Below are 27,254 nucleotides of genomic sequence, written 5' to 3'. Positions count from 1 at the left end.
TTTACTTCTTCTTTTTTTTTTTTTTTTTTTTTTTTTTTGTTTGAGACGGAGTCTCGCCCTGTCGCCCAGGCTGGAGTGCAGTGGCCGAATCTCAGCTCACTGCAAGCTCCGCCTCGCGGGTTTACGCCATTCTCCTGCCTCAGCCTCCCGAGTAGCTGGGACTACAGGCGCCGCCACCATGCCCGGCTAGTTTTTGTATTTTTTAGTAGAGACGGGGTTTCACCGTGTTAGCCAGGATGGTCTCGATCTCCTGTCCTCGTGATCCGCCTGTCTCAGCCTCCCAAAGTGCTGGGATTACAGGCTTGAGCCTCCGCGCCCGGCCGGTTTTACTTCTTTTTTTTTTTTTTTGAGACGGAGTCTCGCTCTGTCACCCAGGCTGGAGTGCTGTGGCCGGATCTCAGCTCACTGCAAGCTCCGCCTCCCGGGTTCACGCCATTCTCCTACCTCAGCCTCCCGGGTAGCTGGGACTACAGGCGCCGCCACCTCGCCCGGCTAGTTTTTTGTAGTTTTTAGTAGAGACGGGGTTTCACCGTGTTAGCCAGGATGGTCTCGATCTCCTGTCCTCGTGATCCGCCCGTCTCGGCCTCCCAAAGTGCTGGGATTACAGGCTTGAGCCACCGCGCCCGGCCCTGTTTTACGTCTTAAAATGGGTGTCTGCTTTATTAGACTTTTAAAAATTTTATTTATTTATTTATTTGTTTGTTTGTTTTTTAAGACAGGGTCTTGGTCTGTTGCCCAGGCTGGAGTGCAATGGCATGATCTTGGCTCACTGAAGCCTCAAACTCCTAGGCTCCTGGGCTGGAGCAACCCTCCAGCTTCAGCTTTCCAAGTAGCTGGGACGACAGGTGTGGGCCACCACACCAGGCTAATAGACCATTAGACTATTTTAAATCATTGTATATATATAATTGGTTGGGCACAGTGGCTCATGCTTGTAATTACAGAACTTTGGGAGGCAAGGCGGGTGGATCACCTGAGGTCAGGAGTTTGAGACCAGCCTGACCAATATGGTGAAACTCCATCTCCACTAAAAACACAAAATACAAAAACTAGCTGGGCATGGTGGCAGGCACCTGTAATCCCAGCTACTCAGGAGGCTGAGACAGGAGAATGGCTTGACCCAGGAAGTGGAGGTTTCAGTGAGCCCAGATCACGCCACTACACTCTACCCTGGGCGACAGAGCAAGCAAGACTCCATCTAAAAATATATATATATATATAAAATATTAATAGACTATTTTTGTTTAAATTATATATATTATTATACTTATACATATGATATGTCTCTCGCTAAAGTTTTAAAAAATCTACTGAATCTATTAAGCTAATAGTCCATTTTTATTTAAATTATATATATTATTACACTTATACATATGAGATATCTCTCACTAAAAAAAAATCTACAAAGTTCATGGGGCAGTGTTATTTTACACACATGAACGCTGTAGCCCAGGAAGTTTGGGTTTATAGGCATTGTAGGGGAGGAAGGATTTATTTTCCTCACTCATTACTAGGTTCATGGCTGAGGCATTTATAACAACAGACAGATCAACAGGAGAAAAGCATCTGCATTTATTTAATGTAAGTTATACATGACACAGGAGCCTTAAGAAATAAAGACCCAAAGACACAGGGAAACCTGTGTGTTTTTATGCTTAGACTTGATGAAGTGGATAGTCCTGTGGAAGTGTGATTGGTCAAAGGGGATCTGATCTCATGGAAATAAACTCGGGGAACTTAGCAAGGTATGCATGTTCAGATTCCTCTCTGTGTCCCTGTGTCTTCTCCCAGGTTCAGGGAGGGGACCTCTTGAATGAGGGGTTTTACCTCTTGAATCAGGGTTTTATGACCTGCTTCAGCAAAGAAAGGTGAAGGGAAAGTGAGAGTGACCTTCTGCCTCTGTCATTTTCTCAAATGCCAAGATGCTGTATGTTGGGATATGATCTGAGCTCCATCAGTGTGACAGTTGGAGGAAAATGTAAAATGTTCACAACTAGTAGGATTTCTTTCAGAACTGTCTTGTTTATGGAGGAAAACAATAAGCTCCTTTAGGGGCTGAATTTTAAGGAGGTTGGTAGGCAAAGAGATAGGTTAGTAGTTTTAAATTAAACATGAAAGAATTCAGGTATACAGGAAAGCAGAGAGGAGTGGGAAGAAGAATAGGGCGGGAGAGAGTAACCAAGGAACCTAGCTGGGGCTGCACCTAGAGAGAAAGGAGAAAGTGCAAAATTTGCAAGTAGAAGAGATGCCAAAGCATCTTCTAGAAATAGTGACATCCAATAAGGAATGTTAAGGCTTTTGAATGTCTGCAACATGGATTCCCTGCTCCTTTTACGTCTTCAGTATATGGTCACACACAGATGCTAAATGTGGGTGGTGGGAAAGAGAGAAGCAGGTGAGGACCCAGAAGCACTGGGAACAGGGGTCTAGATGAGAGAAATGCCCAGGCATTGGTAAAATCTTGCAGCTGGCATAAGACTTTGCATACAATATGCAATCTTAGGCTTAGGTTAATTTATCTGAATTCCACAAGACAGAGTGACTTTGGTGGGATCTAGGATACATATGTGTCTGCACAAGCAGTATGCAAAATATGCCTTTGTCAACTTCAACTTAATCAATAAATATGCTAACCAAAGATGCTAGCAAATGAATATGCTGGAAAATGTCTTGAATTATTGGTAGGTATAAAGTGAAATAATTCTCCTTTACTGTGTTTAATATTAACAGAAATAACTTTTAAAGTATAATGCTCAAAAGCTTTTAAGTGATTAAGTTGGCTCCCCCCACCTTCTCTTGCAATAAAAGACTCTAAGCAATAAAGGTTTGAATGCTACACGCAGGGGTTGAAAAAAAGAAAAAGCAATAAAAGAAGTCCAAAGTGGGTAGGGTTAGTTCTATTTTTGGCAATAATTCCCGTGTGGTCGGACATAGTCATTATGCTTCGGTCTGAATGCGTGCCTCCAAAATTCTTACGTTGAAACATAATTTGCAACACCATACTATTAAGAGATGGGGCTTTTGGGAGGTGATTAGGTCATAAGGTCTCCAGCCTCATGAATGAGATTAGTGCCCTTATAAAAGAGGCCTGAGACTGGGCACGGTGGCTCATTGTAATCCCAGCACTTTAGGAGGCCGAGGGGGGCAGATCACCTGAGGTCAGGAGTTTGAGACCAGCCTGATCAACATGGAGAAACCCCCGTCTCTATTAAAAATACAAAAATTAGCTGGGCATGGTGACGCATGCCTGTAATCCCAGCTACTCTGGAGGCTGAGGCAGGGAGAATCACTTGAACCCAGGAGACAGAGGTTGCGGTGAACTGAGATCTTGCCATTGTACTCCAGCCTGGGCAACAAGAGGGAAACTCCGTCTCAAAAAAGAAAAGAAAAGAAAAGAAAAAAAGTACAAAAATTAGCCGGGTGTGGTGGCAGGTGCCTGTAATCCCAGCTGCTCAAGAGGCTGAGGCAGGAGAATCACTTGAACACAGGAGGCAGAGGTTGCAATGAGCTAAGCTCGTGCCACTGCACTCCATCCTGGGTGAAAGATCGAGACCCTGTTTCAAAAAAAAAAAATGGTAATAATAAAAATTAAAAAATAAAATAAAAGAGGTCCAAGGGAACTTGTTCACTCCTGACAAGTGGGGACACAGGTAGAAGGTGCCTTGTTTGAAGCTGAGAGCAATGCCTCACTAGATATTGAATCTGCTGGCACCTTGATCTTGAACTTTCCAGCCCCGAAACTGTGAACAACAAATTTCTGCTTATAAATTACCTAGTCTAAGATATATATTTTTTCTTTTTTGAGATGGAGTCTCATTCTGTTGCCTAGGCTGGAGTGCAGTGGTGCGATCTTGGCTCACTGCAACCTGCGCCTCCCAGGCTCAAGTGATTCTCCTGCCTCAGCCTCCCAAGTAGCTGGGATCATAGGCGCCCAACACCATGCCCAGCTAATTTTGTATTTTTAGTAGAGACAGGGTTTCACCATGTTGGCCAGGCTGGTCTCGAACTCCTGACCTCAAGTGATCCACCCGCCTCAGCCTCCCAAAGTGCCGGGATTATAGGCATGAGCCACCTCACTGACCTAGTCTAAGGTATTTTGTCACAGCAGCCCAAATGAATCAAGACACATTATCATCCAAGATTTGTAGCCAGAAGCTAATCACTTCTCACCTTCTTTCTTGTTACCATCCCCACTCCTCCCACTCTAGTTTCTTGTCTAGAGTCCTGAAATAGCCTCTTAATTGGTTTCCTTGCTTCACTCTTTGTCTTCCTTATTATCTGTTCTCAACATGTGGCCACAGTGATTTAAAATATATATATAAACCAGATATAATATATAATCCTCAGCTCATATCCCAGCAATAACTCCCCATAGCAATCAGAGGAACAGCTCAAGGCATTTGCAATTGCCCCTAATCTCCCATGGGCTGCCTCCCCATACCTCTTGGGTTCATTTCCTTTCTCTGTCTCCTCAGTGACTCTGCTCCAGCCTCACTGGCCAGACGGCCTGCTCCTGTTTTAGGGCCTTTGCTCTAGATGGTTCCTCTTTCTGGAATGTTCTTTACCTAGAAATCTATTTGGTTAACTCCTTTACCTCCTTCCAGTCTTTGATTAAATGTAGCCTTCTCAATGAGGCCAACCCTGACCACCCTATTAAATACTACAGCATATGGGCTGCAGCATTTACTCTGCTGTGCTCTTCTGTTTTTCTACGCACTTATCATCATCTAACATCATAATTTTATTTTAAATGTTTGTGTTTATGTCTTTCCCTGGCAGAGTGTAGGGTCTGTGAAGGGAACAATTTCGTTTATTAATTGATGTGTATCCCAAGCACCTAGAACAGTGTTTATAAAAAATAGTTTTTAATAAATATTTGCTGACCGTCAAGTCCATTTTCATAAGCAAAAGCACTGTTTCCCGAACAGTAACCTGGGGAAGCTTTCTTCTAAAGGATGTACACAAAACAAATCCTGTGGTCAGCTAATTTTGATGGCCCCTTCTTTGAAACTGACATGAGTACTTATTGGTAGATTTTTTTGTGATCTCTGTGAATATCAAAACTTACTTTACAGGATACTCAAGGAGATCAACCAGTCCTGATGGAAAAGTGTTTAGAAATGAAATGAAAGTTGCAGCAATTATACATTAGGAGTATAAGAAGAAAGCCTAATGAATAGGGGCAAATACCTACTTTAGTGCTATAAATAACATTTCACTGTACACTCAGCATTTAGGGCTGGCCAGTCTAATGTGCTGACGGAAGCCCACACGGACTCATAACAACAAGCTGGGTCATGAGGACTTAAGTGAGAAGAGAAGAGACAGTCATGAGTTCAGCTGGCTGCATTGATTGCCAGGAAACTATCCACCCATTCATTCCAAAACATTGTTGTGCTTGGTACTATCATTGGCCCTGGGAAGCGGGCCACAGAACAGAGTGAAGAGTAAAGGAAAAATACAAGAGTTGAGGGAGATTCCAATTGGTCTCCAAGGCAAATATAAAGTCTTGGGTTGAGGGGTTAACACTGTGCAGCTCCCTGAAGCCTAAGGTGGCAGTGGCCTCAGCAACAACACCCAAGGTGGAGCTAGGGTAGAGGACGGGGAGGGTGGGGCCAAGCATCTCAGAATACCCAGTGGTTCCAGGGCGTTAGGCAAAGTCCCAGCTTGCTCTTTTTCTTACTGCAGCCAACCATGGAATCTGGGTAGCATAGGTTTTTGTCTGTCTTTAGGTACTCAAACACTATCTTCAATCATGCTTTGTTATTCATAGGACACTTCTTTGGCAACAGTAACTATGTGGAACACAGTCAAAGAAGTAGGAAGTATGGAAAGTGCCTCTCAAACAATGGCATGGAGGGTAGAATGGCGTGGAGAGTTTCTGCTTAAAATAAAAATACTTCACTTCTTTAAGAACTCCTTAGGCACTCTGCCAAAGCCGAGTGACTACGGCAATTTGTAGAGCTCCCCAAATCACAGGACAACCGAAGTAGCAGGCAAGGTAGGAACAAATGAAATATGAGAGCAGAAGGGGAGATGGAAAAACTGGAAAGCAGACACAGTAGTCGAGAAAGTGTACCTCTCTGGGCATAGTTTAGTGCAAGGACAAACTCTTTTTTTTTTTTTTTTGAGACAGAGTTTCATTCTTTTTGTCCAGGCTAGAGTGCAATAGCGCGGTCTCGGCTCACCACAACCTCCGCCTCCCGGGTTCTAGCGATTCTCCCGCCTCAGCCACCCGAGTAGCTGGGAATACAGGCATGTGCCACCATGCCCGGCTAATTTTTGTATTTTTAGTAGAGACGAGGGTTTCTCCATGTTGATCAGGCTAGTCTCAAACTCCTGATCTCAGGCAATCCGCCCCCCTCAGCCTCCCAAAGTGTTAGGATTACAGGTGTGAGCCACCACGTCCTGCCGCAAAGACAAACTCTTGATGTTTCAGTGGACTTCAAGACATTGCTGTATTGCAGGATGGGTTCTTGTTCGCAATAATGCCTGAGTCATCTGTAAGGATTAAGGTAAGATCACTAACTCTGTTTTAGTATTCAGGGTCATGTGCAATGCATTTTAGAAAGATTTCCCTCTCCTAAAACTAAGGCAAAAATAAAACGTTAGTGTATAAAGGGTAAGCTTCGGTTCTTTTATGTTTTTTGAACAAAATCTCTCCTTCAGTTCTTAGACCTGCTGCAAGGGATCATTATTCTTATTCCTACTTTACAGAGGAGGTTACAGAGGTGGAAGCTGGGGCTTCGTGAAGTTCATCGATTTGCTCAAAGTCCCCAAACTAGTAAAAGGCCGCACTGGGTTTTCATACCCAGTTGTTTTACTCTAAAGGCTGAGTTCTTGGCCTCCTGTCCTCAAGACACCTTCCTGCTTTGGCCTCCCAAAGTATCAGAATTGCAGCATTGTAATTCCTGTACTGCACCTGTAATTCCTGGTTTAATACAGTATTCTTAAGCAAAAAATGCTATAACATAGCTAAATCTGGTAGATGTTCAGTTATATCAGTTTCTTCATTTTCTGAACATGTACAATGTTTAACTGTGATCCCCACTTGGAAAATATGTTAAGTAGGCAGGTTGCAATACAGGTTCCAAGCAAACACATATCAGTTGAGCTAAAACATGAAGAAATGGATCATTGACTGAAAAATATAAATTACCTGAAGTTTGGTGGATGATGCTTAAAGAAACTGTTTAAAAAACAATGGTGATACCTATCATGGGTCAATTTTGACCATTCTTTCAGATCAGCTCTCAAATGTTAAGCCTGGGGTTTAATGTCCTATGTAGGCAACAATTTCTGCTATTTTCCTGAAGGAAAATAGTATTATACTCTTAGCATAATAAAAAGTATAATAAAAAGATTTCTGTATAGTTAAAAAGAACAGTAGAATACCCAAGTTTGAACCCTACACTTGCTGTTTACTAGATGGATAAGCTAGCTGCAATTTATTAGAAACAGTATTCATGTGAATGAAAATTGAGATGACATAATAATGTAAATGAAAATAACACCTTCCCTTCCAACTTCATAGAGTTGTTGGGAGGATCAAAGGGGACAAGTGAGTATGCTCTGTGAATATATAGTATCATTACATTAATAAGCAGTATTATTAAAATGGTAATTCTCTTTTTACATGGGTTATATCATTTCAGATGGCTTAAATTTAGTTTTATTGGTGATTGTTTTTGATTGAATATAGACTGAAGGTATCAGTAGAGTTTTATCACTTTGAGGGATTATACTTTTGTAAACTTTGAGGATGTATTTAATTCAGTTTTGTTCTTTGATTATCAGTTTTGTTGTTTGATTTGATTTGGTATGTGAAGTAGGAAGTATGGAAAGTGCCTCTGAATATCCATGATAGAGTGGCATGGAGTTTATCTACTTAAAATCAAAATACTTCACTTATTTAGGAACTCCTTAGGCACTCTGCCAAAGCCTAGTGACTCTACGGCAATTTGAAGAGTTTTTATTAGTGCATGGTAACATGCAGCCTTCCCAATATGCTAGAATCTTTTTCAGGTCTTTTTGTGCCTGGCTTTAATTTTTGACCAGTCTTCAGGATGTGCAGTGGATCTCCTGGATAATGTCACATTCTGAGTATGGCTCCATAAGGAAGATTTATAAAACTGACCTTGATATCAAGCCTCACTCTACTGCAAATAGAAAACAGGAGAGACAGAGAGACAGCGTGTCTGTGGCATCACCCCTAGCATCTCATTTTGAACAGTAAATGTAATGCCTTGTCTACAAAAATGACAAGGCTGTATCAGGTGTGTGGGCCGGCCTCTTGATAAAGAGAAAAATGCTATGTTTTAGAGGAGGCAATGCATAATGAATAAAGAGCCCAGCCTCTGGAATCAGACAGACACATTTCCCTTAACCTCCCTAAATACAACCAAGTTACCTAAGCTCCCTTAACCCCAGGTTTCACATCTATAAAACAGATTATTGTAACTACCACAGGATTATTAGCACTGGTAAATGAAACAGCTTTTGTAAAGTGATATCTAACATGATATCTTCAATTGACAGAGGATGGCAATAGAGATACTGATGAAGGAAAAGAGAGCAATGTGTCCATGGTGCTGCTGTTATACATCTGAGAATCATGTAAACAACTTCTTCAAAGTCTGTTTCATTCATCTGTAGTGTAGCTGAGCTACTGTCTTGGTTCTGGGTTATCCAACAGTAGTTTTTTTTTTTTTTTTTTTTTTAGCATTAATTGTACTACAGTATCAATAGAACAGAACTATTAAGTTCTGTGCCATTTTGTTTGTAAGCTCTAACCATAGTTACTACATTTTTATTTTATTTTATTTTATTTTATTTTATTTTATTTTATTTTTTTGAGGTGGAGTCTGGCTCTGTCGCCCGGACTGGAGTGCAGTGGCCGGATCTCAGCTCACTGCAAGCTCCGCCTCCTGGGTTTACGCCATTCTCCTGCCTCAGCCTCCCTAGTAGCTGGGACTACAGGCGCCCGCCACCACGCCCGGCTGGTTTTTTGTATTTTTTAGTAGAGACGGGGTTTCACCGTATTAGCCAGGATGGTCTCGATCTCCTGACCTCGTGATCCGCCCGCCTCGGCCTCCCAAAGTGCTGGGATTACAGGCTTGAGCCACCGCGCCCGGCTGTATGTTTTTATTTTTATTTTCTTTTCGATGGAGTCTTGCTCTGTCACCCAGACTGGAGTGCAGTGGTGTAATCTCAGCTCACTGCAACCTCCATCCCCTGGGTTCAGGCGATTCTCCTGCCTCAGCCTCCCAAGTAGTTGGGATTATAGATGTCCGCCACCACACCTGGCTAATTTTTGTTTTTAGTAGAGATGGGGTTTCACCATGTTGGCCAGGCTGGTCTTGAACTCCTGACCTCAGGTGACCTGCCCGCCTCAGCCTCCCAAAGTGTTGGGATTACAGGCCTGAGCCACTGCACCTGGCCATTTTAAAAGAAAGATTTAGACTAGGTTATGAACTGTGTTTGTTGAGGAGAAAAAAAACCTGTGGAAGGCTAATATATGTATATATGTAAATTAAAATAGTTATATATAAATTAAATATTTATGTATACATTTATTTATAAATATATAAATTAAAATATTTATATATACTATATATACACACACGTGCGCACACATACACACATATATATAGCCTGTGTGAGGACTATTCTTTGAAGTCTGAAAGACATAGCTTTGTGAAAATTATAAAGGGTTTGAGGCACTTGCTCCAGAAATACTTCCCAAAGTGACCTACTTCTGTTTTTCAGCAACTCATATCTGAGTGTTAATTTTTTTTTCTGTTAAAACAAAGCCCCGTCTGCTCTCATATATCTCACTTCAGCTGTCATCTAGCTCCGGAAAAGATCAATGTTGCTCCAATGCTGGTCATTTTCCAGGACTATATGATATTAAGTGGACCTATCTAGCCTAGTGATCCTCAAGTATATGCCTGTGTGCGTGTGTGCGTGTGTCTGTCTTTCTGTCTGTGGTGTGGGTTTGCTTGTGAGTGGTAGAGATTGTCATCTGGTGGTGACATCTCCATTTGGTTAGGTTGTGGGAGTGGTGGTACAGATTTTTTTTTTTTTTTTTTTGCCTCCTCCACAGGGGACATAGTTTGAGAAACTTTGGCCTGGCAATTTAATGCTCAGTGCAGTTTAATGGTGATAAAACTGGAGAAGGCAAGAGTGAGGCCTGAGTCTTGGAGGTTATAAAACTCCTGAAGAAGGCGAGAGTGAGGCCTGAGTCTTGGAGGTTATAAAACTCCTGAAGAAGGCGAGAGTGAGGCCTGAGTCTTGGAGAGAAAGTGGTTGTCAGTGCCTGAAAGGCCCTCGGTTTAATTTGAAGCCAGAGGCCACATTGATCAAGTCTGCCCCGAAAGTCATTGCTTGTCTGAGCGAATGCTCCAGGGGTTTACCCGGCGGAGGCTGGGGGCCACGTGAGCTCCCTTTCTTTCGTTTTCTACCCGGCAGCCTGGAATATTGCCTTCCTGAAACCCCTTGTCATCAGCTGGCGATTCCTGTAAAGAATCTTCAAGATTTTTATGTTTCTCAGAACCTAGCAATAACTTGGAAAAGTTTTCCAAGTAACAGTGATGCATGGGTGTCTGGGGGCAGAGAAGTTAAGGAGCAAGGCACCTTTTTTGAGGACCTGTGGCATGCAAATGACTTATCAGAATGCACATAGTATAACAGTAAACACCGTTTCTTATGGAGGTGAAATAATTCTCACTCCACAGAGACGGAAGTGACCCGAAGCTAGCAGTCTCCTGTATTTGCTTGTGTGACACCGAGCATGTCAGATCAGGGTGTAGGAAACTATGCCTAGCGCAGAGGAGGGTAAAGGAAGTAGGGATTCTGGTGGCTGCGGCATTCTCTAGCAGCGCAGGGTCTCTCGAGCTTCCAGCCACTGGCAGAGGAACCCTTTGGGGCTTGAAAGGGAAACGCAGCCATTCATTCGCTTCGACTGCGGCGGCGACGAAACCAAAACAGGGTGGGGCGGGGTGGGTGGTGCTCTGTAGTGGAAGGCGCCCGCTGGGTGAGGTCTTTGCGTCTGGCCGGGGGATAGGACGGTCAGCCCAGGAGGAGGAAAGGCGCGTCCCGCCTCCAGCTGCAGGGCCAGGCGGCGGCGCCCGCTGGCGTCGCTTTCCCTCTCCTGGTCCGCCTCGGTGCAGGACGGGCTGGGCGGGCCGGGTGGCGCTCGGGGGCCGGGCTCGGAGTCCCCACTTTTCCTCCCTCCTTCCCTCCTCTCGGGGCCGTCCCGAGCGGCCGGGCCAATGGGCGCGGAGAGGAAGGGAGCGGGAAGCTGGGCGCATTGGGCCCGGCCCTCCTACGGCGCCCGCGGCTGCAGCGCCAGCGCCAACGCCAAGTTTGCGCCCAGAGAGTTTGCGCCGGTTCGTGTCCCCCGGCCTCCCTCCCGTTCGCTCCCCCGCGAACCAGGCAGACGTGCGCCCCTCGGTGCAACCACCCACGAGCACCCGGGTGGGAGGACGCCGAGCAGAGGGTGTTGCGGGCTGGGACCGGGGCAGCCACCTCCCGAAGATGCAGGATGGCAGCAGAGCCGCAGCCGTCCAGCCTCTCCTACCGCACCACGGGCTCCACCTGCCTACACCCGCTCAGCGAGCTCCTGGGCATCCCGCTGGACCAGGTAACTGTGGGCCGCGAGCGCAGCGACCCCAGCTCCCCAGCGATCGCGGACGTGGGGCGGGCGAAAGTGTTATCCACCGTCCCTCCGCCTCCATGGCGTATTTTACAGCCACACACTAGACAGCTGGCTTTTTTTTTTTTTTTTTTTTTTTTCCTTCTTGAGTTGGTGTTAGTGTTTTTCTCCTTGTGTGAAAAATATTGGTACAGCCTGCGCGGCAAGTTCGACTGACTGAACTTTTTTTTTTTTTTTTTAAAGATTTTTTTCTTTAAGTTTGGGATTGCCTCATTTCCTTTAATCAAGTTCAAGTTCTGAAGTAGTCTGATAAATGAAACCAGAGTTTCTTTCATCAGTGTCCTCAAGTCGTTGTTGTTTTTAACTTAGATGACCCTACTTAAAAAATAAGGGCGATTAATCTGTAGACTGTAGTCTATAGATTTTGAATGCAAGACCTGGGTTTTAGACTTCTGCGGCGAGGCTTGTTCAGGGGTGACAGTTACTTTGTACCATGTGTGATGCGGGACACACAAGGACACTTCGGTTTTCCCAGGGTTCGGTTGGCTCATATGTCTGGGGCTGCAGCTTCCGAGTAGGACAGGTTAGTGGGACGAGAGGGGCCCCAGCAGAGTTATTTGAACTGTCCAGGAATTATCTACAACCATTAAAATTAAAAATGGCAACAACAGTGATTCCTGGCAAGAAGCCTTCCTGAAGATGAAGCCTAGTCTTACGCATTTCCTTGTCTCTTCGGGTGCTGCAGGCTAGATCTGCGGGATGCTTAGTAGTGACCCAATCAGTAAATGTTGATTTAAATGGAAATGGGCAGGGCATGCGGGGGGAGGACCCACTGCGCTCCTGTTTTGTTTCATGCTTTTTGCCCGATTTTCTTCCCCTTCCTCTCACCAGTGCTCCTTTTCCTTTCCTTTTAACAAGAGCACACCTGCTGCCCTTTCCGCACACCCCTTCAGCAATGAGAAAGTGAAACCTGGACATTTGCCTTATTCGGGTCCTGTTCACTGAGCCACCCTCATACCTGGCTCACTTTAAGGACCTCACTGAGAACTCCACCTGATGCGACCATTGTGTTCTCATCAGTCGCAAAATCGAGAAAATCAGGAACTTGGGAAGGGTTTCAGGTGCCAAAGCATTTGTGCTTTTGTAAATTATTCTTTAGTTTCTGGTGAGGATGAGATAGCCCCAGGGACCCAGGCAGAGGCAGACATAATAGCAAATTCTTTAGTTCTGAAATTAAATAAAACTCATAGCTGAATTTCCTTAAGGGGAGTTTGTTTTGTACTTACCTCTCCACTCCATATCAGAGGGTATTTTAATTGCATTTTCTCTTCTAAGCTCTTCTACATAGCTAGAAAGACTCCAGGAAGGCTTTTTGTATGGCTAAAGGACCATGGCAAGTTACGGCTGGGAGGTGCTAGAATAATGTTTTTAATGTCTTTCAATTGCATCGCCTACTTTCCTATAAAGGTAATTCTGGTTTTAATTCATAAAAAGGAACAAAAGAGCCTTATGGATGTTTAAGACTGGGAGCGAGGGAGGGACTTCTGGGATAAACCGAAGGAGAAATGTTTGCCATGGCCAGGAGCACCTGAGATCTCTTGGCTCTTAGGTCAGTCTGACCACCCTCCAGCAGGAGCGAGTCTGGATGACCCTTGGTGGAAGAAGCACTTAAAAGGCAGTGCCCCAGGTAGCTTATTTTAGGCCCAAGGAGGCTACATTGTGACTTGCGAGTTTGGAAGCTTTGTGTGGTTTTCCCTTTCCCATTTTTAAGGCTTTTTAAGGGCTTAGATGTCAGACTGACCTGGGTGCAATTCCAGCTCTGCCAGCAAACTTCCCTTCATGACTGCCAGCTGGTACTCGACCCTCTTGGAGCCTCAGCATCCTTGTGTAAAATGGGAGATGACAATAAGACCTACATTTTGAGGTTGAGAAATTTTATATGATGTAAAATGCCTTACATTAGGAAGGTTCTTGTATCAGACAGGGTCCTTGCAGGAAACAGGAACCAACCCCATTGGCTGAAATGAACGAACTTTAATGAGTTACTTAGAGGGGCATGGGCGAGGTTAAGGGAATCAACAAAGGATGTTGAGGTGCTGAGATCAGAAGTAGGGGGCAGCTGGAGGGGAAAGTGGAGGAACTTCACTGCCATTTGTGAGAGCAGGACCAGCTTGGAGGTTGTGTAGAATAAGAGAGAACCTCAGCCCTTCTTCCTACCTTGTAGCCCTTCCATCTCTTCACAGTGACCCCCAAAAGTTACTGGCCTCAGCCTGCAGGGGCTCCTCCTATGGCACAGGACAGGCAGGATAAAGGTGGAGCCAGATCTGGGGGGTAACCCGAGGATAAGAGTGCAGGCCTTGATACGTGTTTGCTCCTGTCCCATTAGAGAGTGACTTTTGATTGGTCTGGGATACGCTCAAAATTATAAAATAAATATCTCAAGTTACTCAAATAGTTTTTTTGTATGCCTCTTAAGGACACTGAATCATTTTCCTAATGTCTTTACATCCTAATTCCTGATTGATTGCACTCCTGTGAATGTCTTTAGCCTCTGGATCCTGTGTCAAGTAGTTTATTATCAGCAAACATGGAAATACCTGGTAAGCATTCTGCTTCGTGTGTGGAGAACTCTTTATTCATTCTTTTTCATCTGATTCTTGCATTTATCTGTTTCTGTTAACTTTGTGGCATCCTTAAATAGGAAAGCCTGTGTGTGGTTAGAACTACACTCAGGAAAAGTCGATGGTTTTTGTTTCCAGGGAACTTTGATTAGTCTGACGTCCTTCTAAAGATGTGAAATGTAAAATTATCTCCCTTAATTAGAGACAGATAGAGCATAGTAATTCAGATGCAGAATACAGGAAATGGGATGATGACTTGTGGGCCTCTATAGGTGCTTCAAAGATAAGCTTGTTGAAAACTTGATTTCTAAATGATGGGCCCCTGTCCAGTGAGCAAGTACAGAGCTACCGTAGTTAGTAGGACTACTCCAATAAAAACCTTCACTTAGGATAAATCAGGCAAGCACTTTTCTTTCCCGTTTTGGGGGAATCAAGGAATCATCTGCTCCTGTCCTCCCCACTCTGTTTTGGTTGTGGAGTGTAACTTGATGTGCCTTTAAACTAAAGGTTTGCAAGATTGACTCAGTTGCCAAAACAGATGATAATGTTGACATTAGTAATTTGTGTAGTGCACAGTTATGTCCTAGGAGATGTGAAAGCTGAAATGGAAAGTTTTTCCAGGCTTTAAGGAACTTCCAATTTGGTGGTTGGAAATTCTGCCCACCACCAAAGCATTTTTGGGGTATTTTACCTGATGGTGCTCCCAAACTGTGTGTGTGTGCGTGCATGAAGTATGAATTCAGTGTTACACTAGGACTCTCTGAGGTGTTTCCTGCCCCCCCCCCCCGCCCCCGCCATTTAGCATCAGCAGCAAAAGAGGCAAGGGGAAAATAGACCAGGAGATAAGAATCCAGGAAATAATTTTGAGGTTAAAACAGCGAATGTTTAGGATTATTAATGTAAGCTTGTGTCACCATTTAAAAGTCTGAATGAATGAAGACCAGCTTTAAAGACGTGGTACTCCAGACTGATGGTGATACCAGGAGTGAGTTTGATTATTTTCACCTGGGCCCATGACTACAAAGTTTCTTTCTTTCTTTCTTTTTTTTTTGAGACGGAGTCTGTCACCCAGGCTGGAGTGCAGTGGTAAGATCTTGGGCTCACTGCAAGCTCCACCTCCCAGGGTCACGCAGTTCTCCTGCCTCAGCCTCCGGAGTAGCTGGGATTACTGGAGCACGCCACCATGCCTGGCTAATTTTTGTATTTTTATTAGAGATGGGGTTTCACCATGTTGGTCAGGCTGGTCTCGAACTCCTGACCTTGTGATCCACCCACCTTAGCCTCCCAAAGTGCTGGTATTACAGGCGTGAGCCACTGCACCCGGCCGACTACAAAGTTTCTTTACCTATCTGGAGCTGTCAGTCCTGGTTGCTTCCCTTGGCCATGCTTGCAAAGCCCAGCCTTCAGTTCTCTTCTTATCTAAGTCTTGTCCTTCATTAAAAGCTCAGCTCACATTCCAGTCATTGTTAAATCAATTAAATATTTATTTAATGCTATTAGTGCCAGGTACCTGGCCATGTGGTAGAAATACAAGGATGAAAAAAATCAATGTCCCCATCCTATAAGGGCTTATATACTCTAGAGGAAACAAAAGGCCAATGTAAGTGTATAGGCTGTATATGGTCACAGACCTGTGTAGGCGCTGTACAGGTTTGTAGATGGTGCCATGGTAGAATAGAGAAGGAATGCCCACAGGACATGCTGGACTCATGTAGAATTTACTGTTTACATTTAATGCTTGGTAAATGTTACCTTATATTGTTAGTTATCTTGCTGGGTTTGTAAGCTTAATTCCAAACTAATTTAAAGTCTCTTTGTAGTCAAGGCCTGAGTTCCCATGCAACTTTATTTATGGATCCTGACATCTAAATTTCATGTAATTTTCACAAGTCTTGAAATGTTCTTCCTTAGATTTTTTTTTAACCCTTTAAAATGTAAAATGCGTCTGTAGCATGTAGGCCACACAGAAACAGGCAGTGGGCTGGATTTGGCCTGATAATCGGATCTCCTCAAATATGGTGCATGGATTGTCATCAGAATCTTCTGCCATGGGTGTTCCTGGGATCCCGCCCTATCCTGCTGAATTTGAGTATCAGGGTGTGAGGGCACTTCCCAAGTGATTCTTATGCCAACTAAAGTTGGAGAGCCATTACTATAGTCAAGGGAGGATATTGCAGGGTTTACGTTGTGAAAAGATTTTCATTTTGTGAAGGGGTATGGAAGGTCCTCACTGAAGGAGGTAGGGATGGAGGAGGAAGCAGGGGTTTTGCGGATGAGTGCAGGATTAGAGAAGTATTTAAAGGAAATTGAGAAAGCACTGACAAGGTCAGTTGAATGAGCCGCTGAATATAATCAACCTACTGACAATTATACATTTTTAGACCAATGAATATGCACAAATATGTGCTTTTTTTCTTTCAGCAGCTCCTTTCAGGAGCAAAAGTGAAACAGAAGTTTTCAGAGAAGGTTGTTGGGAAGTTAAGAAGCTCGGATGTTAAAAGATGCTGACAAATGGTTGGTGGTGATAAGAGTGAAGAGGAAAACTTCTTGAGATGGTGGTTCGTGGAGGGGCAGGTACAGAGGAAGTGAGAGAGCTGGAGGGCTGGGATATGCGAGTGAAGGATTTCTAGTGAAGTCTTTCTGGGTGATGATGAAAATCAGGGTGTGCACCTGAGGGTCGGGATGAAAGTCTGTTCAGTGTAGCAAACGGGAAATGGGGTATTTGTATTTGATGGATTGTCCTTCTTGACATTGATGGTATCCAGGTGAATTTGGGGAGTTGTGGTGGAGAAGACTATGAGGTCCCTAAGGTTTCCAGGAATATGGAGGAGTCACCAGAGGTGGGTAGATTCTGAAAGCAGGAAGAGGGAGCAGAGAGGGTGTGACCTGGCCTGCTGTCTGTCATGCACTCAGCCTGCACCTCTGCCTGCATCTTCTCACATAACATTAGGAGTGTGAGGGAGTCCGGAGGGAGGAAAGGTTTCCTATGAGGATAGTGGAAGGAAAATAGCTTGGTGGCTCACGCCTGTAATCCCAGCACTTTGGGAGGCCGAGGGGGCCAGATCACCTGAGGTCAGGAGTTTGAGACCAGCCTGGCCAACATGGTGAAACCCCATCTTTACTAAAAATACAGAAATTAGCCAGGTGTGGTGGCGCATGAATGCAGCCACAGCTACTCGGGGGGCTGAGGCAGGAGAATTACTTGAACCCAGGATGGGGAAGTTGCAGTGAGCCAAGATTGTGCCACTGTACTCCAGCCTGGGTGACAGAGCAAGACTCCATCTCAAAAAAAAAAAAAAAAAAAAAGGAAAAAGAGAAAAAGAAAACAGTGCAAAGCAGCAATGGGGGGTCTGGAAAAGCCCTGACCTGCTGCTTCTGACCTTGGCTTTGCTGTCGTGGTGGTAAAATGAGAACAGAGGGCGGGCTTTGTGAAGGTCAGCAGTAGAAAGGAAGGGAGTGGGAATATGAGTCACAGAGGAGGGGGAGAAGGAAGTCGGGGCAGCACATGGATGCAAGTTGAGAAGTGGCACTTGCAAAATGTGAGTGAGGGTTGGGAGGTGTGGGAGGGGTCTAGGCAGGTAGGGTGGCCCCTTAGGGTCTCAGAACCCTGATGAGGCGGTGTCCAGTGACTGACTCTGAACTTTGCAGTCCTTCCTGGAGCTGCACATTCATGTGGTGGAAAGTTCCTTTGTGGTTCTGAAGAGCTTGCTGGTGGCAGGTGGGGGGGCCTTTTGGAAGCAGCCTGAGGGCATTGAATGTGGATGGGGGTAAGATGGTGAGGTATAAACCCCCAGGTCCACACAGTTGCAGAGGGCAGGGCTGGTGGAGTTGGGGACTGTCCCTCAGAGCCTGTGTGAGGATGGGCCATCTCCATGGTGGAGGATTCCGGATAAGTCCAGAAGGTGGGCTGGCCTACTGGAAACTGCTGGCTGGTGTCACAGTCTGGTGGCTAGATTTGACAAAAATTGAAGGGAGGACAGAGAGATCACAGGTATGGCCATATATTCCCTGGCATTTGAAGCAGAGGCCTAGTGTGTCCTGGAGCTTTAGCCTTCCTGTCATGGAACGAGAGGTGGTTCTTCACAACTTGGCCTCAGTTTACCTGTCTGGCTTAAGGACACTGACAACTCTATACATTGAATGCTTATGCTCTCAGCACTGCTCTGCATGCATTCTCTCAGTTAATACAGTACTAAAAGTTATTCCCCAAATTTCTTCCTTCTTTCCCCAAATTTTTTCTTTCTTTTTTTTCTTCTTTCCTCCTTCCTTTTCTCTCTTTTCTTTCTGAGATGGGATCTCACTCTGTTGCCTAGGCTAGAGTACACTGGCTTGATCATGGCACCCTGCAGTCTCAAACTCTTGAGCTCAAGCAATCCTCCTGCCTCAGCTTCCCAAGTAGTTGGGACTAAATGTGCACACCACCCCACCTGGCTAATTTTTTTGTATTTTTTGTAGAGATGTGGTCTTGCCATGTTGCCCAGGCTGGTCTTAAACTCCTGGCCTGAAATGATCCTCTCGCCTCAACCTCCCAGAATGCGGGGATTATAGTCATGAGTTACCACACTCAGCCTGTTCCCCAAATTTCAAGTTAGGAAGCAGTCCCCAGGGCTTATGTTACTTGCTTGTAGCTGGGCAGGGGCAGAGGCAGGACTTGAACTCAGGTCTGTCACTGGAGGCCGTGCTTCTGGTTGCTGCACTGCATCCCAGCACCATTTTCCCTGTGTGCTGTGCTTCCACCACAGTGGACTGTTTACTTCCTATCTGTCAAACACGGTGTGTCTTTCACACCCTCCAGCCTCTGCACACACACACTTCCTTCTCCTTGGAGGTTTATTCCTCGTCCTGGTCCTCAATTCCTGTTTTCAGGCTGGGCCCTAAAATCCTTTCCTCCTGTTTTCCCTCTGCAACCCAGTTCTCTCTCCCCTACCAGGGCCAAATGGACCCCTTCTTCCTCTCTGTTTCTCCATAGCATTCTATCCATATTACATTGCTCTGCCTTTCACTTTATGTCGTCGATGTTTTTTGGTCTCTCTGTCCTGCCTGACTGAGAGGCTTCTTTCCATAGTTACTTATTGAGCGCTGTGTGCTAGTGGGCTAAATGGAGATACAGAGATTAGTGAATTATCTGTGCCTTCTATGAGACAGACATGTAGACACTTGGTAAACTGCTGTTTGCCTGTAAGCCTTGAAATACATGTGCTCAACGCACACACCATTGCCAGAGGACATGGGGCCTCGGCATCTCTGGGCCTCTCCTGAGACGGTGCTGGGGGAGAACTTCCTGGGAGCAGCTGCTTTAGAAGCAGGAGGGAAATTAGAGGGGAGAGGGGCCAGATGAGACCATCGGAATATTCTAGGAGGAAGAGAAGAGAATCACATTCTTTGTGGGCAGGGATCATTATCCAAAAAGAAAATATCAACAAATTGAATTTAAACATCGGATTGTCTTTTATTAGTGATTTATGAATCTGGCAGCATCCCATCTGTAAAATGGCAAGGCTGAGCTGAGCTGAAGAGGTGGACTTTACAGGTAGAAAAGGCTGAAGAAAGCAGAAGCAAAGAATAAGAAGCAAAGTTACTTTCCTTATAAGGTTAAAAAAGATGGGACTTCCTTATACTGGCTCAGGTAGCCTGGGCCCCTTTTCTGTTGGTTGCTGTGAAGCTCCTGTTTTTTTTGTTTTTGTTTTTTTGAAAACGGGTCCATTGTAAAGTTGTTTGTTTATATAGCTCCTAGTTCCAGTGACTCCATTCTGGTTTGGTCTGGTCTGTGGGGCCTAGTGCAGGAGCTTGGTCCAAAACAATCGCTCCTTATTAATTTTATTTAACACCACCCAGGATAAATCTTCGTCATCTTTGTATGCTTAGGACAAAGTAGGAGCTAAATACATGTTTGTTGAATTGAAATGGAATTTTATTTACATTTTTGGATTGGAATGAATGACTTAATTAAGATAAAATTGGGAGCCAGTTCTTTTCACCAACTGAATTAGGCCTGTTTATTATTTGGAACCTGAATATCAGATTAAATGGGCCTAATTTCTAATTGGAAAATTAATTCATGGCTCAGTTGCTGATAGTGAAATGTTTATCTTGGATTATTTAAAGATGGCATACTCCATTCCCATTTTCATTGTGTGCAGTTCATATACTCATCACCTCCAGTTATAAATGCAGCTATTAGTATCATTTTTTTTTGGCCCAGTTGTTTCAGATTTCTGTGAACGTGTAGAAATTTCCCTTAGCAGTCTAAAGTCAAGTCATACACACAAAAGATGCCATATAGTCAAATACTCTCAAGTATTCTGTAGCTTGGCCTTGGAATTACATTTATTTGTTTTATTTTTATTTTTTATTGAGACAGGGTCTTGCTGTGTTGCCCAGGCTGGTCTTGAATTCCTGGGCTTAAGTGATCCTCCTACCTTAGCCTCCCAAAGTGCTAGGATTACAGGCGGAAGCTACCATACCCAGCCAGGAATTACATTTATAAAGGAAAATTTCATTAAAAGATTATATCTAAAGAGGTAAAATCTGGAAATATCTTTTGTACCAGTGACTTGTATAAAGAATTCAGTCTGTGTCACTTAGTAACAGTGACTGTGTGCTTTTCAAAGGCTTTCTATTTTAAGTCAGCTCTTTTAGTAAACAAGATAAAGGGATAACTTATTACAGTCTCATTAATAACAATTTCTAGTAGTTTTGCCATGCAAACACAAAGATAGAGAGTCATCAGTGGGAAAAGTAACTCCAAAGAGTTTGTACTGGTTAAAAATGTGCTTTATTAAAAGATAACTATTTCTTTTAATAAAGCTTGAGAAATGTAACTATCTGCAAAAAGATTAATTCATTAACCTATTTGCATTGTGATTTTTAGTTATCAAAAAAAAAAAAAAAAAGAAAAGAAAAGAAAAGAAGAAAAGCCCTTGATGAATCATTTATCAATTTCCTTTTATTAGTGGAGCTCTGTTTTTAATTGTTTAAAGTTATCAGTGGTTAATCTTTTATGCATTAGTAAAACTGATTAATTTGAGAGATGGGTTTGAAAGTCCACAATCACCTTAAAGGGTTTAATGAAGGTTTCTGGGCTGATATTGCTGGGGATTTCCAGCAAACTACCATTTTATTATAAATATTCCATTCTCAGGTTTATTTACCAAAAAACAAAAACAAAAACAAAACAAAACAGGGAACTCAGGTTCTAATGTAATTTGGAGAAGAGCAAGGGTACCTTTGAAAAGTTTGTGTTCAAGTTGCCCTAAACTCTTATTTCAAACAAGGAGTTAAAATGTTAAAATATTCTGTTATTTATTTATTTCTTTTTTAACTTTGTCTCATTCATCATTCTGTGGCTGACTTGAAACAGATAAGTCAGCAAAGGTACACAGCAAAAGGTTGCTAAGACTTACAGGAAGTTACTAAACTCAAAAGTCATTTCATGAAATTTCATGAAGTGGTTTAACTGTGAGTGTCACAGTTAAACTTCTTTGTTCCTGAGACTCCCCTACCCCCTGCCCTGGTATTCTTTTTTGCTCTCTGTTTTCATTTTATTTATCTATTACATTCTTTTAAATTTTTATTTTTTATTGATTTTTTAAAAGCTTTTATTTTATACAGATGCAGTTTACAAAAATCACTTTTCAGGCCGGGCAGGGTGGCTCATGCCTGTAATCCTAGCACTTGGAGGGGCCAAGACAGGTGGATCACTTGAGGTCAGGAGTTCGAGACCAGCCTGGCCAACATGGTGAAACCCCATGTCTACTAAAAATACAAAAATTAGCCGGGCGTGGTGGTACATGCCTGTAATCCCAGCTACTTGGGAGGCTGAGGCAGGAGAATTGCTTGAACCCAGGACGCGGAGGTTGCAGTGAGCTGAGATCATGCCACTGCACTCCAGCCTGGACAACAGTGTGAGACTCCATCTCAAAAAAAAAAAAAAATCACTTTTCCGATTAGGTAGTACAGGCACTTACTATCAAAGTCACAAGCAGAAAATGGGATATAAGGAAAGGTCCGTCTCTTTTACCTCTGTTTCCCCTGTTTCCAGCTGGCCAGATTTCCATGGTTCAGTTGCATGGTTTCAGAGATAGTCTGTGTCTACATATGCCCAGAATCTTTTTGTCTCATTTTCTGACATAAGTGATAGCCTATGGTTCCCTCCCTCCCTCCTTCCCTCCCTTCCTTCTTTTCTTCCTTTCTTCCTTTCAACTTAACAGTGTCTCTTAGGGATTGATTCATGTCTGTATATATAGAGCTCTGGTGACTTTTGAACTTCCTTTCTGCCTTTTCTGAAAGCTTTGTTTCTGTTCTTCCAGTCATGGTTTTGTGTTATGAGAAAAATCTGGAATTATAACTACCCCACAAACCGGGAAGGAGCTGAGAGACCAAAGAATGACTCAGACAAGTCCAACTTGGCAAGTAGATGAATTTAGTAGGACTTATATATGGGACACTCCTGGGTGGCAGCAGGACAGCTCTAGAGATCCTCATCACCTCTTGTGTCTAAATTGCTTTTGAGATGATTTTCTGGCTCTTTGCCTCCTATGTTTGAGTAATGCAACTGTGTGTGTGTGTGTTTTTTTTTGTTTGTTTGTTTGTTTTGTTTTGGATAGGTTCACAGATACTCTCCGGGATGTTTGGGTTCTCAGGGACACCTGCTCCTTGGCTGGGCACCATGACCTTGGCTGACTGCCCAGCCTTCAAGGTTCAAGCAGCGGACGTACACCCTTAAATAACCTGGTGGGGGATTGGTCACCCTACAATTTCTCCTTTAGCAAATGCTGCAAATGGTGGTGTTGGGGGAGTGAGAGGGTTGGAGAGGGGTCCTTTCATGGTGGCACTACCTTCTCTGCTCACATTCCCAGGAATATGGACACCCTGGAGTGCTACTTGCAATGAGACCTGTCGGTGGAAGAGCAATGAGCTGGGGGAGGCAGAAGACTTGGGGTTTGTTTCCAGTGTCCCCTTAAATGGAGAGAAGTGACTTGGGATGGGCATAAGGACATTAACTATTCCCTTATCTCTTGTGCCTTAGGGATAAAAATGACTCTGCCTCCTACTGGCCTGGTGGCAGTAGACTTCTCCAGAATTCTTAATATCCCCATCTCCTGGAAACAGTGCTCTTTAAAACCAGTTTGGCTCTGGAATTTCAAGACCTTCGACCTTAGTGCAAAAGGGTTAGTTTTAGCTTGTAAAAGAACACATTTTGAAGGTAAAGACGACAAACCAAGACTTTTTTTCTTCCAATTTTAGTAGACTTAGCTAAAAAGATTGTACCTGTATAATTTGCTTTCTTATTTCTCCAAACGAAATGTGTGCAATTCACCACATGTTGGGTGAACTGAGTTGACCTTTGAGGCTCTGGAATCTTCTGTCTTCTTTCACCTCACCTAGAGTAAGTCCAGGATGCCTTAGGAACATGTGAACTATACTCTGGCAGAAAGATGTTGCAAAGAGCTTCTAATTTTTGTCCGTTAGGAATGCTGAGGTGTTTATAGCCTCCTTTCTGCATTCTAGTAAAAGATAATTGCCTATTGTCTCCAAACAATAAATGTTAACTTACCTGCACATTATTTTATTATTTTATATATTTTGAGACAGAGTCTCACCCTGTTGCCCAGGCTGGAGTGCAGTGGCATGATCTTGGCTCACTGCAACCTCCGCCCTTTGGTTTCAAGAGATTCTCCTGCCTCAGCCTCCCAAGTAGCTGGGATTATAGGTGCCTGCCACCACACCTGGCTAATTTTTGTATTTTTGGTAGAGACAGGGTATCACCATGTTGGCCAGGCTGGTCTCAAACTACTGACCTCGTGATCTGCCTGCTTCAGCCTCCCAAAGTGCTGGGATTACAGTCATGAGCCACCGTGCCGGGCCCTGCATGTTATTTAACAAAAAGGAGGGAAATCAACATATATACAGAATTAAATTCAGAAAGTCACTTTATATAAATTGTGGAAGGAAGGACAAAAAGAAGGTTTTCTTCTTATTCATGTATGCAGACTGGGAAAGAGTTTACAAAAAGGAAATAAAAGACTATTTTTTTTGTTTTTGTTTTTGATTTTTTTTGGTACTTTCATTCTTGTTGAGTTAAAGTTTACCCGGTTTCATATTTAGTTTTACTATCGTGCAAAACTTAAGTTGATGTACACGGGTTTTTTTCTGTCTACAGATGTATTTAGAGTGTCTTTAGAAAATATATTCATCTCATTACCAGTTTTGTTAGTTTAAAAGAAGGGCAAAGTGAGGCTGTATATTAAAACAATAATTTCATCAAAATAGACAGTGGAGCTCTGTTTCATCATAATGATAAAATAAAAACTTTAGCCAAATTAAATTTAAAGGAGTTAGTTGAGCAATGGATTATTCCCGAATCAAGCAGCCTCCCAAGCCGGAGTAGGCTGTGAGACTCCAGCACGGCCACGTGGTGGAAGATTTATGGACAGAAAAAGGAAAGTGAAGTACGGGAAATGGAAGTAAGGTACAGAAACAGCTGGATTGATTACAGGATGGCGTTTGCCTTGTTTGAAGAAGATTCAAACATTTGGATACATTTGATTGGCCAAAACTCGGTGATTGACACTAGTATGTAGGTATGGTCTGTTTACACCTCTGCTTGTTAAAGTTTATGATGTACAGAAGAACATTTAGGTCGAAATTAAAATATGTAAGGAGGCAACTTTAGGATAAACTTGATTTAACATTAACAATGAATGATAAATTATGGCTGTTTATCTTAGCTGGTTGCAACTGCAGAGAGAATCCTGAGGAAGCTAGTGGGCTATAAAACAATTTAGAAATTGACTGCTTATGACTTTTATGAGAGCTGAAAAACCTCTTGTATACTTGGCAACCTTCAGATGTTTGTTAGAGTAGTATGTGTCTAGATTTGGTTCCCTGCTGCAAAGTTTCTAGAAGAACTGGAGAAGTTAGAAAAGAGCAAGAAAAATGGTTACAAGAACAACTAGGCTGAAAATTGCTAAACAAAAGGAAATGAACTTAAATGTCAATGAATTGACTAAGAAAAGTCACAAGATGGTAGAGTGACCATCAGTGAAGACTGGAAAATGCTAGTTAGGCAACCATAGATAGGGTGGGCCACTAATGCATCTCATTTCCTGAAGAAGGTCTTGAACTTGATGGTCTTTAGAAAGCATCTTTGTTCTGTTATTTTGCAATGAACCTTCTTTACCTCACGTGAAAGTGCCAAGGGTCTCATGGGCATTTCAAAAAGTGACTTGCAGGATTTAAAAGATTGCCATTTGCTTCGTATAAGATGGAACACATTCTTAGGTGATCTTTTCTTTTCTTTCTCTCTCTCTCTCTCTCTCTCTTTTTTTTTTTTTTTTTTGTTGTTGTTTTTTGAGACAGAGTCTCACTGTGTTGCCCAGGATGGAGTGCAGTGGTGTGATCTCTGCTCACTGCAACCTCTGCCTCCCAGGTTCAAGCGATTCTCCTGCCTCAGCCTCCCAAGTAGCTGGGACTACAGGCACCTGCCACCATGCCTGGCTAATTTTTTTGTATTTTTAGTAGAAATGGGGTTTCACCGTGTTGACCAGGCTGGTCTCAAACTCCTGACTTCAATTGTTCCACCCGCTTCAGACTCCCAAAGTGCTGGGACTACAGGCGTGAGCCACTGTGACCAGAGAGGTGATTTTTTAAAAATAAACTTTTAATTTTGTAATATTTTTAGATTTAAAGAGAAGTTATAGAGATAGCCAGGTGTAGAGTATGAACCCAAAATATCTGAGACAGGTCTCAATCAATTTAGAAAGTTGATTTTGCCAAGGTTAAGGACGCACCTGTGACGCAGCCTCGGGGGCCCTGGCGACATGTGCCCAAAGTGGTCGGGGTACAACTTAGGTTTATACATTTTAGGGAGGCAGGAGACATCAATCAATTTGTGTAAGATGTACATTGGTTCTGTCCTAAAAGGTGGGACAACTTGAAGCAGGGGACGGGGCTTCCAGGTCATAGGTAGATAAGAGACAAATGTTGCATTCATTTGAGTTTCTGATTAGCCTTTCACTGAATACACAATTTACATGTGAGAGGAGCATAGAGGAACAGTCACTTTTGCTTAGTCTGGCTTAGTGAAACCATAGGGCAGAGGAAGCCATTGGATATGCATTTGTGTCACATGGGCAGAGAGATGGCTTTGAGTTCTGCTTGTCCTTTGTCCACAAGGAATTTCCTTGTGGGCAGATTGTGAGGGTGGTTTGTAGCTTTTTTATCTTTGTAGTTATCTTATTTAGGAATAAAATGGGAGGCAAGTTTACCTATTGCAGTTCCCAGCTTGACTTCCCTTTGGTTTAGTGATTTTGGGGTCCTGAAATTTATTTTCCTTTCATGGGAGGCACGTCCTTGTAAGCCCAGCTACATGGGAGGTTGAGGCAGGAGGATCCCTTGAGCTCAGGAGTTTGAGACCAGCCTAAGCAACATAGTGAGACTCCCATCTCTTTAAAAAAAAAAAAAATTGTAAAGATAGTATGGAGAGGTTTCACATACATCTCACCCTGGTTACCCCAGTGTTAACATCTTACATGACTGTGGTATATTTGTCAAAACTACGAAACCAACATTAATATATAACCATTAAATAAACTTCAGACTTGAATTTCACCAGTTTTTCCATTAATGTCTTCTTTCTATTCTGGGATCTCATTACCTTACCTTATAATTCCCCTATGTAAAGTGTACAGTTCACTTTTTTTTTTTCTTTTTTAGATGGATGGAGTTTCGCTCTTGTTGCCCAGGCTGGAGTGCAATGGTGCTCTCTCAGCTCACTGCAACCTCCACCTCCTGGGTTCAAGTGATTCTCCTGCCTCAGCCTCCTGAGTAGCTGGGATTACAGACATGCGCCATCATGCCTGGTTAATTTTTGTATTTTTAGTTGAGATGTGGTTTCACCATGTTGGCCAGGCTGGTCTCAAACTCCTGACCTCAGGTGATCCACCTGCCTCAGCCTCCCAAATTGCTGGGATTAC

At 43.4% G+C, this 27,254-nt stretch overlaps 1 protein-coding gene across 2 annotated transcripts in view; it reads left to right on the top strand.

Moving 5' to 3' along the window:
* The first annotated feature begins 11,095 nt into the window (after nt 1-11,095).
* MBOAT1 (membrane bound O-acyltransferase domain containing 1) overlaps nt 11,096-27,254 on the top strand; it is a 112,541-nt gene continuing 96,382 nt past the window's right edge. The window contains exon 1 of one of the 2 annotated variants that reach the window (XM_010354102.2): nt 11,096-11,644. In XM_010354102.2, the coding sequence (XP_010352404.1) occupies nt 11,546-11,644 (99 nt within the window). In that variant the 5' untranslated portion in view covers nt 11,096-11,545. Of the gene's footprint in view, nt 11,645-16,729; nt 16,792-27,254 lie in introns of those variants that run through there. The other variant, XM_030928062.1, reaches the window with a different exon arrangement.

The sequence above is a fragment of the Rhinopithecus roxellana genome, chromosome 4 (genome assembly GCF_007565055.1).
Source record: "Rhinopithecus roxellana isolate Shanxi Qingling chromosome 4, ASM756505v1, whole genome shotgun sequence".
Lineage (NCBI taxonomy): Eukaryota > Metazoa > Chordata > Mammalia > Primates > Cercopithecidae > Rhinopithecus > Rhinopithecus roxellana.
Note: the sequence above shows the minus strand (reverse complement) of the source record. Positions and strands in the feature narration are given on the sequence as shown.